General features: G+C 37.4%; 1 protein-coding gene across 1 annotated transcript; it reads left to right on the top strand.

Annotated features, from left to right (window-relative positions):
• The first annotated feature begins 1,606 nt into the window (after positions 1 to 1,606).
• Positions 1,607 to 2,533, top strand: LOC122688105 (olfactory receptor 140-like). Its single transcript, XM_043893938.1, has one exon. The coding sequence runs from the start codon at positions 1,607 to 1,609 to the stop codon at positions 2,531 to 2,533; it is 927 nt and encodes a 308-aa protein (XP_043749873.1).
• The last annotated feature ends 17,509 nt before the right edge of the window (positions 2,534 to 20,042 follow it).

Genomic DNA, 20,042 nt, shown 5'->3' with positions numbered 1-20,042 from the left:
TACAGAATTTTCATCTTGGAAAAAGGAATATTTTTTTATTACTATTATGCTTATGTTTTCTCTTTTCTTTGGAAAATTTGTGTCTCAACTTTCCTCATCCTATTAGAAATGCAGTATCCTGTAGCCAAGAATGATTGACGATGGATGCTATGGGAAGATGGGAGAAGAAGGCAGGGGAATGCCTGTAGCAGAAACATAATGGAGTGGGAGGGTGATTTGTATCAGGGATGGATGCCTTGCTGCTATTTGGTAATGAAATGTCAGGGAAGGGGTTACAAAGACATTTAACAGGCACACTTTTTATGACTCTATGTAAACACATATACATTACTATACATAGTCATATCCAATAAATATTTGTTGAATGAATGAACTTGTAATATTAACAATTACTTATACTAACAGATTTTATATGTGTTTGGGTATATATGCATAGTACTTTACCTCATCCAGTAGAGTATTTCTTTCTATTTTTCACATCAAAGCTCTATTTTTAAAACTTTGAAAATAATGATTTTCTTTGCTTGATAGATCTTATGTTATTGCACACCTATGTCACAGTTTTTTATACATCTACTGAAGCTGTAAATTTACTGACTGTAACTATGTTAAATTGTATGTGGAACAGGATTTTGAAGAATGAAAAATATTCATTAATAAATATTGTAATTATCCTGAAAGTAAAATGGCCCAGTAATATACTCTTTTCTAGAGGCAATTAATATTTTCATACTTACCCCATAAAGTGTGTCAGAAATTATTAAAGTGGAATGCAGCTTCCTTTCAAAGGTTCATTTATATTTTTCATAAAAAGTAGTGATAAACAGAGCTGGAGGACAAGAACACTTGAATTCCTCCAGGTTTATAATCTGGCGAAGAAGGTGTACTCCTACCCACGAAGAACGACAATTTGGAAAACATTTACTCATCATCTAACAGGTTTCAGACACTGCAGACATCCTGCCAGGCACTGTGGTAGGCACAGTGAGTAAACACACTTGAATAGCATATGCATTTTGGTAGGTAAAAGGGACAATGTGTTGCCAAGGACTTATGTCCATTTCCCTAAACTGCCTGCTTGTGATAGATTTACTGATGTGTCTTTCTTTCCACAGTTAGACCTAAGAATTCAAATGTAAATTCTCACAGAAAAAAGAATAGCTCTATCCCCTGTGGGACACCTCTCAGCTTTTGAGATACATCTGAGAATTACAATTTGTAACCTCACGAACACAAAGGAGGACTTGAAATCAAGGAACACTGAGATGACATGGCAGAGTTGTATGCAGCTGAAATCAGGAGGAGAATCCAGGTCTCATGTAGAGAGCCCAGTGTTTTCTCACTACATTACACATCACGTGTTTCCCTCTAGATGTTTTACAGGTGACAGGTGCTGGGCGTCTGAAGAGATGGAAAGCATCATGAAAAAAATAAGAATGATTTGAAACAATTACTGGGGCAAAAGTGCCAAGGACTTGAGCCACAGCTATAGTGACTGCTCTGTTTTGTTCTAAGAAATTCAGACCATAAACCTTTCATGATTAACAGATGCCACTTTTTATTTCTTTGTAGGAAATTCAGGCCCCAATAAGGTATTACTTCCTAAATGGATGTTCTTATACCTCCCAACAATGTGACAGAATTTGTTCTCTTGGGACTCACACAGAATCCACACTTGCAGAAAATAATCTTCATTGTCTTTTTGTTTATTTTCCTATTCACTGTTCTGGCCAATTTGCTCATTGTCATCACCATCTCCCTCAGCCCCACACTTTCTGCTCCTATGTACTTCCTTCTCACTTACTTGGCCTTCATAGATGCCTCCTACACATCCGTCACCACCCCTAAATTGATCACGGACCTGCTGTACCAGAGAAGAACCATCTCCTGGGGTGGCTGCCTGACTCAGCTCTTTCTGGAGCACTTCCTGGGAGGATCAGAGATCATACTCCTCATCGTCATGGCCTATGACCGCTATGTGGCCATCTGCAAGCCCCTGCACTACACGACCATCATGCAACATGGGCTCTGCCAGCTCCTGGTGATGGTGGCCTGGAGCGGGGGGATCCTCCATGCCACTGTGCAGATTATTTTCGTGGTCAACTTGACCTTCTGTGGTCCCAACATCTTTGATCACTTCATGTGTGACCTCTTTCCATTGTTAAAACTTGCCTGCGGTGACACCTACAAGCTTGGAATGGTGGTGGCAGCCAACAGTGGGGCCATGTGCTTGCTCATTTTTTTCCTGCTCTTCATCTCCTACATAGTCATCCTGAGCTCCCTGAAATCTCATGGCTCTGAAGGACGGCGCAGAGCCCTCTCTACATGTGGCTCCCACTTTACAGTAGTGGTGCTCTTTTTTGTCCCTTGCGTATTCACCTACATGCGTCCTGTGGTCACGTATCCTGTGGACAAGTGGGTGACTGTATTCTTTGCAATCCTCACTCCCATGTTAAATCCTATCATTTACACAGTGAGAAACACAGAGGTGAAAAATGCCATGATGAACTTGATGAAGAGGAGAATAACTTAGACTGTTCATGAAGCCAATAGTATGGTGATTTATCTATGTAGAGAGGATTATATCTATTGTAAAATGTGAAAAAAAAAACAATAAATTTTGCAGATCATTGACATTAAAAAAGGCCCAGAAACTAAAATTAGTTGAATGCTTAATGGATAGGTACTTTGCTAGGTGCTTTTTATAACTTTTAATGTACTCTGCCAAGGATTTAATATTTACGTGCATAGATTTAGGATGTGCAATAGAAAAAACACCTATGAATCCCAAGTGAGATAACTATAGAGTATGTATTTCTACTGCACTAAAATCTTCATTCAAATGTTGCTGGGATGAAATTGGCTTTTCCCTAGGGCCTGCCTTGATTTCAGATCTTCTTTTATTTTTACTTAACCTGTGGTAAAGCAAATAGATCTTAGAAATTGTGAGATATATAAGGAAGGGATACTTACAGAGTGAAAAAATCACTGTTGAATATTTTTGGCACTATGAATTCATCAAAAGCAAAAAAAGAAACACTCACTAAAGGAGGAAGGAACAGTCCTCAATCTATCTTTAATTCTTTTTGTAGCATAAAAAATAAACCAGAAATTTAAAAATTATTCTTAATTTGGTCTCATTCTCTTAAATATCCTATCACTTACAGTTTTTGTTGAATATAAAGGAATTGTTTTCTTTTCTTCTTACCAAGACTTGAGGAGTCTTTTGAATAAAGAAGAGTAAACATCCTTTAATCACATGTCAGCAACAAGAAGAAAACATATCTAAGAATTTTAGCTACAACATTTGAATCCAAGTTTTCCAAATCCCAGTTCTACTTTCTTCAAATAAAATACAGTTGCCTTTGATATATTTCAGTTCAGTTCAGCCACTCAGTCATGTCCGACTCTTTGTGACCCCGTGGACTGCAGCACGTCAGGCTTTCCTGTCCTTCACCAACTCATGATACATTTATGTCCATAGATAAGAAATGCATCTATAATGTTAATGATTCACTTCTCCTTTAAGAAGACAGTCAAATTTGCTATAGCCTTGTCACATGTGGGGCAGTATAAGATTACCTATGCTCAGAACAATTTCCACTAATTGAAAGAAATCAGAAGAGAAATTTTGCTCTTATGAACAAAAACATTACTGTACTAATGTTGGCCTTTTATGAAAGCAAAATTTTACAAATGTTTTCAGAACACAAACTTTAGGAAAGTGGTGATACCTGTAATGCTCCTCTAGACACATGGAGAATACCAGATCATTCTACATTATTACCTAATTAGGTAATAATTATTACCTAACTATTAAGCTTTATAAGTCAAAGCTTCTCTGACCATAACACTCCAACTTGTGCTATTTCAGAAATATTCTCTCAAACTCAGTAGTCATCTCTAGCCTTTTTAATACCATAATTTGACCATATAGTGCTGCCAGAGCATTCACACCTATTCTTTGGGGGTGACTATTTATTAGCTTATGCATGGTGCCTCAAATTCATAGGAAATCGAAGCTTTTCACACAATGTCTAGGCTTGGAAGATAATATTATCAGCACTTAATCTATTAAAGATGATCAGTTTTGCAGTTGATGGTGAGAATTAAGCACTGCAATAGAACCTACACTAAATAACATATGGTTCATTTTGCCTTATGACTGTTAAATAGGAGTTGAGAGTAACTCAGGGGTAAGAATGGAAAAAGTATTAAGTAGATGTCATTTCTACTCAAAAATGAAATGAGTGATTTGAAGAGGAAAATAAGACCGAAGGGGCTATACCAAGGGCTCAGTGTCAACAGCAAACCTGGAAAGTGTAAGAAAAGAAGAAAGAAATGTAAGGTAGGCTCACCTCAGTTATGGAATTTTGCTGGTTTGTAAATAATTAGGGAATTTAAGGTATTTCTTTGCACTCATCATCAAAAGTATCACGAGAACAACACCATTTGATTGTGTCTGATTCTTTAAGAAACATATAAAGAGATATGTCTCTCTTAAATATCAATGAGATAAATAATATTTGGATATATTGTTAAGAATATTTTCATTTAATCTGGACTGTTAATTTAATGAACATATTAGGCATTAAATGAGGAAGGTGAGCTCATTGTTGAAGGCCAACTATGAGGCATACATTTTGATAGGTTCTTTACATACTTTAACTCCCTTAATGAAGCAACATGTATTATTAGGTTGATACTTCATTTTATACAAAAAGAAAATGTGACAATGAAATTAAACAATATCAAACCTTTGAAACTCTGCTTCCTCTACTCTTTCCACTTCACAAGATTTTTCCTAGCTTGATGTGAAAATATCAAAATACAGATCTGATCACTGGCCAAGTTGTGAAGATTGTCATTGAAGAATTCAGCCTTTATTTTGGGGTGGGGGGATGGATGGGGCATTTTCTTCCTCTCATTTATGCATTGATCTTCACTTCCCAGGCTACTTGCACCTTCTTGATTCCTCTTATATCAGAGAAAAACCAACATGATGATCTCATTTGTGCAGATACGTTACCCTTTACGCATATCATGAAAAGTGAAGTGTAATGGACTTAAGAAATAAAAATCAAATAGTTGATTTTCAAAAAAGAGTGGCACTTAGGTGAAAGAGATATTTGGACAAAAAATAAGCAGCTCAGTCATTGAGGAGACTGATTCTTTGTTTGAGAATGAAGGTAGCACCTTGAGCAACTATATAGGTACCCTTTCCTCAGGGCTTTTCACACTGTTATCCCATAGTGTTAACAAAAGCTACTGGAAAAATATCTCCATGGACAATTTGGCTTAGGACATTTTGACAAATGACATTAGGACATTTATTTGTCCAAATAAAACTGTCTAGTGCCTACAGTATGTGACAGAGTTATAGGAACTGGGTATGCAACTTTTACAAATAAAAGTTGTGTTTGTGTGAAAGTTAAATTCCAGTGGGGAGTGGATGTATAATAAACAAATAAATAAAATAAAAATAGAATTTTGTTAGCAATGGGTCTGAAGAAAATCATTTTATAAGAAGGTGTTGCAGGAGAGAAGAATTGGTTAGAGATTTGTGTAGTTTTTAAAGTCCAGCTAGAATTGTAGTTACGACCAAGTTTAAATAATCACGTTATTCTTCTCACCCTTTTAAAAAATAAGTAGGTTGCTCTAACACATACACTTGAAATGAAGAAAATATCTCCCTGAGGCATGTAAAAATGTTTTCTTGGAGGATGAAAATGTCAAAGTTTTTAATATATAAAGCACAGATATACATAAAACAGATAAATGGGCAGTATTTTTGTGATTATAATATTTTAAGGGGAGTGATTAAGGAAACAATGCTTAAAATGTGCCTTTAGAAAACACTATTGATAGAAGATTAAGTAATACAGCCCTAGCTTATGTCTGAATGGCTAGGTAAGATAACTACTCATGGAGTAACTAGGAAACGCCATCCAAGCACAGAGGTTGGCCCATCACCTGTGTGGATCATATTCAGTAAAACTGAGAGGCTCTTCCTTCTCAGCAGGCTTCCCAGAGTACATTGTCAACTATGTTAACAAATCAGTTGTAGCCTGTGAAGTATATTATATATGTAAGATATTGATATTTTTAATAAGGAAGGCTATAACCCCAAATATTTCTAAATTCAAAGGATGTCGATTGAGAATATTGTTACGGAGTGAGAGTTTAGTCCTTATTTTTTCTGGCTTAGAAACATTTTAGAATCCATTATAATGGCAACTCTCCTGAAGTTAGATGTGATATAATTTTAACAACAGTCTTCAAAGATGTAGGGAACACCAGGTTAGGTGATACAAGAATTCAGTCTTGATAGTACCTAGGTGGCCAAGAATAAGTCCTATAGATTTTTCTTCATCTGTATTATCAGGCAGGCAAATTAAGAAAAGAGTTAAGTTGTTGAAAAATTACTGAATGGTTACTGTTGTGATATGGCTTCGTGTTTGTGGAGTATCAGCTTGGCCTGGCTCCAGTGAATATCTGCCCCTGGGATAAGTGGGTCATTGCAGTGGTGGATTGGAACTGACTGGTATGGTGATTAGTGCCTCAGTCAGTAGAGACAGCCTCAAAGGGATGCAGTTGAAATGATGCAAGTCTGCACATTGAAAATGGCACTTTGCCCTCTTTCAGCTCAGGTTCTGTTACCCAAAGGAGAAACATCTCAATAATGATGTGTCTGCCAAGGTGTGTATTAAAAACTGTTTACAAATTAAACTCAAGTATAACTAAACAGCTAAACAGCAGTTCCATGAACAATTATGTAAACAGCTTAGCTGGCTGCCTTATTTGGCAATCTTTCCTATTTGGATGAAGTCTGAATTACTTTGCCACATTCAAGTGGCAAATCCCTGGACATTATGTAAACCCCTGGACACTTAGATCATCTGTTTAAAATCTTTCTTTAAAATCATTAGAAATTCTGGTCCTATCAAAATGACACCCCATTAAGTGATTGGATGTTTTGCTCCCAGTGTGGCCCTGACTTATTTGCCTCTGTGCTTGGATTTGCTAAGTTGTAACTCTAATATGTCATGACTTCAAGCTCCTTTTTTAGAGGAAAGTTCTCATAACTACATCCTAGATGGAGCTAGATCTTTGGTTACCCTGACATGGTTCTAAAAATTGTACTTCCATAATATCTGCCTTTTATTTACTGGAACCGTCAGGTAACTGGGTTTTAGAGGTCGCAGAGATGACATGAGACTGAGTTTGGGAGGTGATTTTAACAAATATTTGAGCATTTAACACAGTTACAGCCTTATCAATTTGAACTATTATTTTAAAATCTTTGAATAACTGAATTACTTATATGTGCACACAATTATATTTAAAATGTGTCAGTAGTTCACCTGTCTTGTCTATATAAACAAATTGTAGCCTCAAGATGAAGAGCTTTGAGCTATCAACAATTTTTAGCTTAATTTACTTTAATCTCTTTGGGCAATTTATCAAAATGTAAGTGTCTCCCTTTGGTCTCTGTCTAGATCATGAGATTATCAAATAAAATAGTGTGTTTATGTTTCAGAGATGTGTTTTAGAAAAGGGAGGAACAGGAGTAGCTGATATATACAGGATACTTTAAGATAGATTTTGTGTTTCTCTTCTTTCATGCAGTTTTCTGTGTATACACACACACTCACACACACACACACACAGATATATTCATTTTTCCTCTTGTACTAGTTTCCTTTAACTTAATGTTTCTACTAATCATCTCTTAGAAAGACTTTTTATCATGATTTTTCTCTCTGTTTGAATTGATTAATGATTCCAGTTTTTCAGTGATACTGAAGAGTTGACTTCAGAAATATATCTATCTATGTAAAAATACATTCCTTTGTGAGCAGCTCTGCCCACAGGGATGGTGTTGGCTTTGGTGCTGAGGGTAATGTATTATTATGAGATTGGTATATTTGTTTAGATTATATATCTCTATATAGACATGCCATTGTATGCAATTTAAATTTATCTGGAGGCCAATAATATATTTATTATGACATTAGCGAAATTCTATGAATGAATACAAATTAAAATGAGGTGAGTTTTCGCCTAATTTGTTTTAAATATATTAGTTTAATAATGATAATATTTAGAATTGGCAAGGCTGTGAGGAAAATTGCCATCTAATACTCTGTAATACACAATTTATGACAATAAAAGATACTTCAAAACTTTGAGAGAGGAATGTTACAGAGGCTATCAAATTTAAACATATGCATATTTTTGACGTGGTGATGATATAGATTTCTTCAACAGAAATATTCAAACCACTAAGTAAAGATTTCTGTAAGGGATGTTCCTTATGGCCCTGTATGTGAGGCAAAATATTAGAAATAAAATTAATTCCAAGCAAAAATGGACTGGTTAAAAGAACTATGTTGTAGCCATAAGATGGAATAATGTTTGTATGTGTGTATAAGTTTCTCAGTCATGTTTGACTCTTTGTGACCCCACGGACTGTAGCCTACAAAGCTCCTCTGTCCATGGGATTTCCCAGGCAAGAATACTGGCTTGGGTAACTATTCCCTTCTCCAAGGGATCTTCCCAGTGCAGAAATCAAACTAGGGTCTCCCACACTGCAGGCAGATTCTTAACCATCTGAGCCACCAGTGAAGCCACCAAATAGAATAATATGTAGCAATTAAAATGAAGAAGAATTCATAAATACTGACATAAATATGACATACTGACATATTCACAAATACTGACTTCAAATATATATATATATATATATATATATATTTGAAGGTTTTCCATTTAGTATGTCGGGTTTTATACCATTTAGAATGTTCAATCTGTGGGCCTTCTATCCTCCTCTTTGAAGCTTTAGGGTCATTTTGCAAAGTTTAAAAACTTACTAACACAATATATTTAGGATGTCATGGCACTACATATTTATTTTGAGGAGAACTGTGTGTCTTACTATTTATTTTCCTATCCAGAATAAAACAAATATTGGGAAGGATTGATTGGAGCTCAGTAAAATTTTGTAATTGTCTCCAGAGAAAGCACATAAATCTTGCTTTATGGTTTTCCTCTTTAAAAAGAGGACTCTGTTATTTACTTTTAATTCACAGTTTCAGTAAGCTGATCATCAGAAAAGGTTTAGTGTCTTTTGCTAGCCTGAATTGCAGCCCAATCCCCAAAGCCACAGAATGTTTGTATTTCTACAAATATTTGTATAAACATTCATAGGCCTGTGTCTAAGAGTACACAAGTATGTATCCTACTGCCACACACTCAGATCTGTCTACTTCCATCACCAGTCACATCCACAACTGGGTGTTGTTTTCACTTTGCCTCAACTTGTTCATTCTTTCTGGAGCCTTTTCTCCACTCTTCTCCAGTAGCATGTTGGCACCTACTGACATAAGGAGTTCATCATTTTGCTTTTTCATACTGTTCATGGGGTTCTCAAGGCAAGAATACTGAAGTGGTTTGCATTCTCTTCTCCAGATCTGTACCCAACTTCAGGTATCTCTATGATTATATATACACATATATATATTACACACATATATATATACTCAATGATATGTGAATCTGTATCCAATAGTATGTATATGTCTATAGGTGATTGTACATGGATCTGTAATGTGGTGACACATGGATAAGCATTTGATAAACAATATAGATACATTTGTATGTATATTCATATTTATTTGATATGATTACACATAATCTTCCATGTATGTGGGCACACAGGGATATTTCTTACCACACATAGGTCTATGTTTGATCATACACAGACCTGTATCTGTCCACAGACATAGCTATATTTTGTCACACACTGGTCTGTAACTGACTCTGGAGAATTAATTTAGGCAGGATGTGAGTGAACAATTCTTCTGTTCCATGTGGCATAGACTGAGGTCATTCTCTCGTAGTCAGCTGATTGTTGGGCTTTTAAGGAGCATCCAGGATGATTACAGTTAACATGAATGGTGCGTTGGTTGGGATGCACAGAACACCAGAATCTGCTGGGTCTCTTTCTTCTCCATGTAGATACAGGGCTGTGTAGACAATGCCAGTCCAGTGAGGTTGTCAGACTTATAAAATGTCAGCTCAATGTTCCCAGAGGGAAGAGGCAAAAGCTAGCAAGTCAGTTAAGTCTTCATCCCATCATGGAATGGTGCTACTGGAAATGGAATGGTGTTTTTTCTCATATCTGTTCATCAGCCTTTTAAATTCCAGGTTCTTGGTTCTTAATCCAGATTGATTCTTCATCAAAGGAAACAATCAACACAGTGGAAATATAACATATTTGTAAAGAATATATATCATAATGACTTAATAAAATATATAAGGAACTTCTACAACTAAATACCAAAAAACCCCACAAATAAGCCAATTTACAAATGGAAAAAGAACCTGAAGAGATAGTTTTCCAAAGTAGACATGGAAATGGCCAATAGGAACATGAGAAAGTGTTCAATATCATTAATCATTGGGGAAATGCAAATTAATATCAAAACGAGATATCACATCACATCTGTTAGGATGGATATATGAGGTATATATCAGAGAATAACTTTTGGTTAGGGCATACTGAAGATGGAATCCTACTAGAGTAATTCCCATAGATACAAATGAGTTCTGTTCTTAGGGTGTGTTCCTAAGTCCAATCTGTTCGTTGGTCTGAAAGGTTAGCCTAGGTACCCAACTAACACAGCCGACTTTGTACTGTAATAGATTTGTAATAATTTTCACAAAAGTAACACACGAATAAGTAAATAAACATTTTTTAATCTAACAAGCTCAATACCTCTTTTTTTATAACAAATAATATCACAGTGAACATAGTACATATGTCTCTTCTGGTCACCAGAAGTATATGCTCTAGTGATGCCCTTTATGTGGGCTTCATGGATCATCTGCTATTGTGGGCTGGCTGCTGTGGACATGATTGTAAACATAACTGGCCCAAGTCCCTTTGGTTGACGGCCCTTTTGTAGTGGCTGCAAGCTGCTGGTGGGTGAGGCCAGGTGCTGGTATGGCTGATTGTATGGGCAAAGATTCCCAGTTCTGGAGCAAACCCATTGGTGTGTGGGTCTGAGTGATGAAAGAGCTCACTTTGAAGCTATAGGTTTCTAGGGCTAGTGATGACAAACTGGTGGGTAGCACCTAGTCCTAGGTAGGCTGGCTGAGGGCCCCAGTGTGTCCTTGAGCAGAGACTCCAGGATTTAACTCTATCCACCAGTGGTCTGGCACTAGCCCCAGGACCCAGTGGGTCCTGCCAGTGTCTGGACACCAGCCCTTAGACCAGAGTGGTCTTCCTACTGGGCCACAACCCCAACATACTGCAGCAGATGCCAACACCATGAACACAATGGTCCTGCAGCCAAGCTTATCATGATCTTGTTCACCTAACAGCAAACACAAACTGGCCTAGCATCAACAACTAACAGAATGGCACTATATCTCTGGAACTCTCAAAAGCTCCCCGGTCTGAAAAGTCTCATTTTTGACTGCTCATCTTTTTGGTGCAGGAAACATGGGCTAGGTAGCTTGATGTGGAGCTCAGACCCCTCTATCCTTGGGGATATATCCCCTATATCCTTGGGAGGAACCTTTGCAATTCAGTTATTCTACCATTTGTGTGTTGCCTATTCAGGCTACTGGACTTCACGCTGTAGTACTGTGTCTCTGACACTCCTACCTGTCCCATCATGTTTCCTTCCTTATACATTTAGTCACAAAGGATGTTATCTACTAGTCTTCAGTACATTCTCATCAATAGTTGTTCTGTAAATAGTTACAGTTTTGGCGTTTCCATGGGAGGATCTTTCTATTCTACCCTATTGATCATGACACACTATACTCAATCTCTGTTTATGACAATATTGCAGATGGTGACTGCAGCCATGAATTTAAAAGATGCTTACTCCTTGAAAGGAAAGTCATGACTAACCTAGGCAGCATATCAAAAAGCAGAGACATTACTTTGCCAACAAAGGTCCATCTAGTCAAGTTTTTCCAATAGTCAGGTATGGATGTGAGAGTTGGCTTATGAAGAAAGCTGAGCACTGAAGAATTGATGCTTTTGAACTGTGGTGTTGGAGAAGACTCTTGAGAGTCCCTTGGACTGCAAGGAGATCCAACCAGCCCATCCTAAAGGAGATCAATCTTGAGTGTACATTGGAAGGACTGATGCTGAAGCTGAAACTCCAATACTGATGCAAAGAGCTGACTCATTTGGAAAGAACCTGATGCTGGGAAGGATTGAGGTGGGAGGAGAAGAGGATGATAGAGGATGAGCTAGTTGGGTGGCATCACCGACTCAATAGACATGAGTTTGGGTAAGTTCCAGGAGTTGGTAATGGACAGGAAGGCCTGGCCTGCTGGAGTCCATGGGGTTGCAAAGAGTCAGATACTATTGAGTGACTAAACTGAAATGAATGACAATACCATTCTGTTTTAATAGGCATAGCTTTATAGTACATTTTGGAGTCTGATTGATTTGGCTATTTGGAATCTTTTGAGGTTTAATATGAATTTTAGGGTGGATTTTTCTGTTTCTGCAGTAAGGTTCTTGGAATTTTGGTAAGGATTGTATTAAATATGTAGACTACTTTAAGAAGTGTTGACATCTTAATAATAAGTAATCTAGTTAATCAACATCATATTATTGACATGTATCTTTGGAACATTGTTCAACAACATTTTGTAGTTTTCAGTGTACAAGACTTTTCCCCTTTATGTTTACTCAACTATTTTATTCTCTTTGATGCTGTTACAAATGGAATTTTTCTTTTTCTTAGCGTCTCCTTTGTGTTGTTCGTAGAAATCCAATATCCTTTCATGAGTGGGAAAAAAAAAACAACTCTCAGCAAATTGGGCACAAAATAAGTGTGCATGTGTGTGTGTGTGTGTGTGTGTATGTGTGTGTGTTCAGTCACTCAGTCATGTCCAGTTCCTTGTTACCCCATGGACCATAGCCTGCCAATAGCCTGCCAGGGTCCTCTGTTCATGGGATTTTTTTTTTTTTCAGCAAAAATAATGGAGTGGGTTGTAGGGAATGACAAAATTTGTGACATCTTTTGAAAATAGAGACAATATGATTTGTCAATGTTATCAGTAAGTAATTTGAGAGCATAAGGGAGTTAAAACTGTTTGAAAATATGATAATTTTTTTTCTTTTGTATAAACAATTGCAATGCAGAGGGTACCACTTAATAAGATGGGGGGCCACATTTTAGTAGTTGACTTACAATATTGGATTAGTTTCCATAGTGGTTATATCAATTTATTTCTCACCTTCAGTGTACAAGTATTCCAAATTTTGTACATCTTCACAGGCATTCTTCTTTTGCAATGATATTAATTTCATTAATTATGGCAGAGCCCTCATGATATAATCACCTGCAAATGCTCCACTTACTAAAACTGTCATACTGAACAGTTGGAATTCAACTTATCAATTTTGGGGCCATGGATATTCAAACCAGAGCAGAGGTCCAATTTCATTCTTTCTGATATGGATATCCAGTTTTCCCAATGCAATGAAGAGATTTTCTTTTCCTTATACTGTATTCTCGGACTCATTTTTTAAAAGATAACTTGAGGAGGCGGTCCAAAGATGGTGGAGGAATAGAATGGGGAGACAAATTTCTCTCCCACAAATTCATCAAAAGATCATTTGAATGTTGAGAAATTTCCACAAAACAACTTCTGAATGCTGGTGGAGGACACCAGGCACCCAGAAAGGCAGTCCATTCTCTTTGAAAGGAGGTTTGACAAAATATAAAAGACAAAAACAGAGACAAAACATTTAGGGGTGAAGACCCTTCCTGGGGAGGGAGTCGTGAAGGAGGAGAAGTTTCCACACAGTAGGAAACCCTCTCACAGGCAGGTCTGTGGTGAATTTTGGAATCTCAGAGGATAACATAACCAGAAGAAACAAAAAGAAAAAAAAACAAAAACAAAAACAAAAAAACCTACAGAATATGCACCTAACCACAACTGCCAGCAGAGAAGTAGCCCAGACACTTGCGTTTGCCAGCAGTGAGTGGGGGCTGGGCAGGGAGGCACGGACTGCATCATCAGTCTTTAGGGTAAGGACTGAGTTTGAATGCCCTGAGGACAATCTGAGGTAGCTAACATGAGATAGCAACCCAAATCGTGGGATTACTAGAAAGACCAAAAAGAAAAAAAAAAAAAAAAAAGAAAGAAAGAAAGAAAAAAACTACCCCAGGAAAGGCTCTAATGCAGGACAGTGACCCCTGACAGACGTGCTCACAGAACAAATGATTGGGCAAATACCAAAGGCTGTGTATAGGCCCCTCCCCCCCAACCCCAAGGCAGAGAGGCAGGTGTGCAACAACCAGAGCTGGAAGGCACGGGGCTGCTGCAATCTCGGTCCCAAGTTTGTTGCAGCCTGAGATCAGCTCCCCAGAGGAGACACATGGCACATCTGAGACAGTTCTCTCGTGGCGCACCCAGGAAACCAAGTGTCTGGATTCGGGAGGTGATTAAGATGAACGGACCCCTGGGACAGTGTGCTCACCAAGCACCCAATCGCCTGAGCTGCTCAGACCTGGGAAGAACACAAATTACACAGCCCATCCCGGTCTGTGCCCTTGTGGAGTACCCAAGAACCTGAGTGGCTTAGATCTGGGAAGTGCATTTCATAATGCAGGGCCCACGTGGGACAGTGTCCTTGCAGGGCACCCTGGAGCCTGAGCAGTGCAGATCTGGGAAGCACACTCTGCCTTGGGCTGTGGCAAACCCAGGGTGGTCCATAAACTGGGAGCACTCTTCACACACACCAGCAGTATTTCTCTGCAGTGTCCCTCTGTCCCCACAACACAACTGAACAAGTGAGCCTAAATAAGTTACCACTTTTGCCCCCTGTGTCAGGGCAGAAATTAGACACTGAAGAGACTTGCAAACGGAGGAAGCCAAAATAAACAAAGAAGAGGGAATCGCTCTGAAAGTGACAGGTGCAACAGATAAAAACCCTGGAGTTAATACTGACTATGCATTGGAAAAGGACCTATAGATCTTGAGAACAAGTACAAGTTGAAAGAAGGAACTATCTGACACTGAACTGACCCCACATTGCCCACAGCAGCTCCAGAGAAATTCCTAGATATATTTTTACTATTATCACTTTATAATTTATTTTTAAAAACTTAAATTCTTTATTACTCCTTTAATTTTCATTTTTATAACCTATTACCTTGCAAAAAAGACCCTATTTTTAAAGCAAATTTCATACATACACTTTAAAAAATTTTTGTGATTGATTTTGCTTTGTATTTTTTATATTGTATTTTTGAGAGTCTAACCTTTATTCTAGATTTTAATCTTTGCTTTTTGATATTTGTTATTAATTTTGTACCTCTAAGAATTTAATCTTCAGTTTCCATTTTCACTTAAGAATTTGATTACTGGCTTAATTTCTCTCTCCCCTTTTGATTCTCCCTTTTCTCACACAGGACACCTGTATCTCCTTCCTCCCTCTTCTCTTCTCTTCTCTACTTAACTCTGTGAATTTCTCTGGATGTTCCAGGCTGTGGAGAACATTTAGGGAACCGATTACTTGGCTAGATTGCTCTCTCCCCTTTTGACTCTCCCTCTTCTACTTCTGGTCACCTATCTCCCTCCTACCTCTTCTCTTCTCTGTGTAACTCTGTGAATCTCTCTGGGTGTACCTCACTGTGGAGAATTGTTTCACCATTAACCTAGATGTTTTATCATCTGTGCCGTATGGATGGAGAAGTATTGAGGCTACTGTAAGAGAAGGACTGACAGCCAGAGGCAGGAGGCTTAACTCCAAAGCTTAAGAAATCAGAGAACTCCTGATTCCAGGGAACATTAATATAGCTCTTGCTCATCCTAAAGTCTCCATGCCTACACTGATACCAAGCTACACCTAAGAGCCAACAAGTTCCAGTGCAAGAGATACCATATTAATTCTCCAGAAAAACAGGAACACAACCCTGAGGATTAAAAGACAGGCTGCCCAAAGCCATGTCAAACCCATAGACACCCTAAAGCTTACTACTGGACACTTCTTTGCTCTCCAAGGAGAAGAGATCCAGCTCCACCCACCAGAACACAGACACAAACTTACCCAACCAGGAAACCTTGACAAGCCACTAGTCCAACTCCACCCACAAGGAGCAGACTCAATAATAAAGAGGAACCACGAACTTCCAGCCTACAGAAAAGGCGCCTAAAACACAGTTATCTAAACAAAACGAAAAGGCAGAGAAGTAGTCAGCAGGTAAAGGAACATGTAAACAAAATGAAAAAGCAGATAAATAATTAGCAGTTAAAGGAACATGATAAATACCCACTAAACCAAACAAAAAAGTAGGAGATAAGAGTCCACCAGAAAAGCAATTCAGAATAATGATAGTAAAGATTATCCAAAATCTTGAAAACAAAATGGAGTTACAGATAAATAGGCTAGAGAGAAGGATTGAGAAGATGCAAGAACTGTTTAATAAGGACCTAAAAGAAATAATGGAGTCAATCAATAATGAATAATTCAATAACTGAGATCAAAAGCACTCTAGAGGGAACCAACAGTAGAGTAAGTGAACCAAAAGAGAGGATAAGTGAGGTGGAAGATAGAATGGTAGGAATAAATGAAGCAGAGAGGAAAAAAGAAAACAAAGAATTAAGAGAACTGAGGACAACCTCAGAGACCTTTGGGTCAATGTTGAATGCCCCAACATTCGAATCATAGGTGTCCCAGAAGAAGAAGGCAACAAGAAAGGGCACGAGAAAATACCTGAGATAATAGTTGAAACTTTCTCTAAAATAGGGAATGAAATAGCCACCCAAGTTCAAGAAACCCAGAGTGTTCCCAACAGGATAAACCCAAGGCAAAACATCTCAAGACACATATTAATTAAACTAATGAAGATCAAACACAGAGAGTGAATATTAAAAGCATCAAGGGAAAAGCAACAAATAACACACAAGGGGATTCCCATAAGGATAACAGCTGATCTTTCAATAAAAACTCTTCAAGCAAGAATGCATGGCAGGACATGCTTAAAGTGATGAAAGAGAAAAACCTACAACCAAGGTGACTAAACCCAGCAAGGATCTCATTCAGCTATGAAGGAGAAATCAAAAGCTTTACCAACAAGCAAAAGCTGAGAGAATTCAGCACCACCAAACCAGCTTTTCAACAAATGCTAAAGTATCTTCTTTAGACAGGAAGCACAGAAAGGATGTATAAACTTGAACCCAAAACACAAAGTAAATGGCAATAGGATCATACTTATCAATAATTACTGTAAATGCAAATGGGTTGAATGACCCAACCAAAAGACAAAGATTGACTGAATGGATACAAAAACAAGATCCCCACATATGCTGTCTACATGAGACCCACCTCAAACAAAGGAACAGATACAGACTGAAAGTGAAGAGATAGAAAATGATATTTCATGTAAATAGAGACAGAAATAGAGACCAAAAGAAAGCAGGAGTAGCAATAATATCAGATTAAAAAAAAAAAAAGACTTTGAAAAAGACCATGAAAAGAGACAAAGAAGGACACTGCATAGTGATCAAAGGATCAATCCAAGAAGAAGATATAACTATTATAAATATAAATGCACCCAACATAGGAGCACATTAACATGTAAGACAAATGATAACAAGTAGGAAGGGGAAAATTAACAATAATACAATAATAGTGGGAGATTTAATACCCCACTCACACCTATGGATAGATCAACTAAACAGAAAATTAGCAAGGAAACACAAGTTTTAAATGATACAATGGGCCAGTTAGATCTAATTTATATCTACAGGGCATTTCACCCCAAAACAATGAATTTTACCTTTTTCTCAAGTGCACAAAGAGCATTCTCCAGGATAGATCACATCCTGGGCCATAAATCTAGCCTTGGTTAATTAAAAAAAAAAACTGAAATCATTTTAAACATCTTTTCATATCACAATGTGGTAAGATTAGATGTCAACTATGGGGGGGTAACTATTAAAAGTACAAATATATGGAGGCTAAACAACATACTTCTGAATAACCAACAGATCACAGAAGAAACCAAAAAATGCATAGAAACAAATGAAAACTAAAACACGACAACCCAAAATTTATGGGATTCAATAAAAGCAGTGTTAAGAGGAAGGTTCATAGCAATACAAGTTTACCTCAAGAAACAAGAGAAACATCAAATAAATAACCTAACTTTACACTTAAAGCAATAAGAGAAAAAGAAATTAAGAACCCAAAAGTTAGTAAAAGGAAAGAAATCATAAAAATCAGAGCATAAATAAGTGAAGAAGAAACAACGGAGACTATTGCAAAAAATCAACAAAACTAAAAGCTGGTTCTTTGAGAAAATAAATAAAATAGACAAACCATTAGCCAAACTCATCAAGGAAAAAAAAAAAAGGGAGAAGAATCAAATCAATAAAATTAGAAATGAAAATGGAGAAATCACAACAGACAACACAAAAATACAAGGGATAATAAGAGATAACTATCAGCAACTATATGTCAATAAAATGGACAACTTGGAAGAAATGGACTAATTCTTAGAAAAGCATAACTCCAAAACTGAACCAGGAAGAAAGCAAATCTTAACAGACTCATCACAAACATGGAAATTCAAACTGTGATGAAAACATCTTCCTAGGAACAAAAGCACAGGACCAGATGGCTTCACAGGTGAATTTTACCAAAAATTTAGAGAAGAGTTAACATCTATCCTACTCAAACTCTTCTAGAAAATTGAAGAGGAAGGTAAACTCTCAAACTCTATGAGCCACCATCACCCTAATACCAAAACCAGACAAAAATGCCACAAAAAAGAAAACTACAGGCCAATATCACTAATGAACATAGATGCAAAAATCCTCAACAAAATCCCAGCAAACAGAAGCCAACAACATATTAAAAATATCATATATCATGGCCAAGTGGGCTTTATACCAGGGATGCAAGGATTCTTCAACATTTGCAAATCTATCAATGTGATATACCATATTAACAAATTGAAAGATAGAAGGCATGTGATTATCTCAACAGATGCAGAGAAAGCCTTTGATAAAATTCAATGCCCATTTATGATTTAAAAAAAAAAAAACCAAAAAGCCAAAAACAAAACAAAAAATCCTCCCCAAAAAGTAGGCATAGAAGGAATATAGCTCAACGAAATAAAGATCTTCTACAATAACCCACAGCAAACATTATCCTCAATCTTGAAAAATTGAAAGTATTCCTCTAAAGTCAGGAACAAGACAAGGGTATCCTGTCTCACCACTACTATTCAACATAGTTTTTGAAGTTTTAGCCACAGCAATCAGAGAAGAAAAAGACATAAAAGGAATCCAGAATGGAAAAGAATAAGTAAAGCTCTCACTGTTTGTAGATGACACGATCCTCTACATAGAAAACCCTAAAAACACCACCAGAAAATTACTAGAGCAAATCAATGGATAAAATGTATTTTCAGGATATAAAATTAAAATACATAAATACTCTGCATTCCTATACACTAACAATTAGGAAACAGAAAGAGAAATGAAGGAGACAATCCCAATCACCATTGTAATGAAAATAGTAAAATCAGTTTTACTTTGCAACCCCATGAACCACAGCACGCCAAGCCTCCCTGCCCGTCACCAACTCCCAGGGTTTACTCAAACTCATGTCTATCGAGTCGGTGATGCCATCCAGCCATCTAATCTTCCGTTGTCCCCTTCTCCTTCTGCCCCCAATCCCTCCCAGCATCAGGGTCTTCTCCAATGAGTCAACTCTTTGCAAGAGGTGGCCAAAGTACTGGAGTTTCAGCTTCAGCATCAGTCCTTCCAATGAACAGCCAGGACTGATCTCCTTTAGGATGGACTGGTTGGATCTTTTTCTAGCCCAAGGGGCTCTCAAGAGTCTTCTCCAACACCACAGTTCAAAAGCATCAATTTTTCGGCATTCAGCTTTCTTCACAGTCCAACTCTCACATCCATACATGACCATTGGAAAAGCATAGCCTTGATTGGACGTACCTTTGTTGGCAAAGTAGTGTCTCTGTTTTTTA

This window comes from Cervus elaphus, chromosome 32 (assembly GCF_910594005.1).
Source record: "Cervus elaphus chromosome 32, mCerEla1.1, whole genome shotgun sequence".
Lineage (NCBI taxonomy): Eukaryota > Metazoa > Chordata > Mammalia > Artiodactyla > Cervidae > Cervus > Cervus elaphus.
The sequence above is the reverse complement of the archived record's forward strand: the minus strand, read 5'-3'. Positions and strand labels throughout refer to the sequence as shown.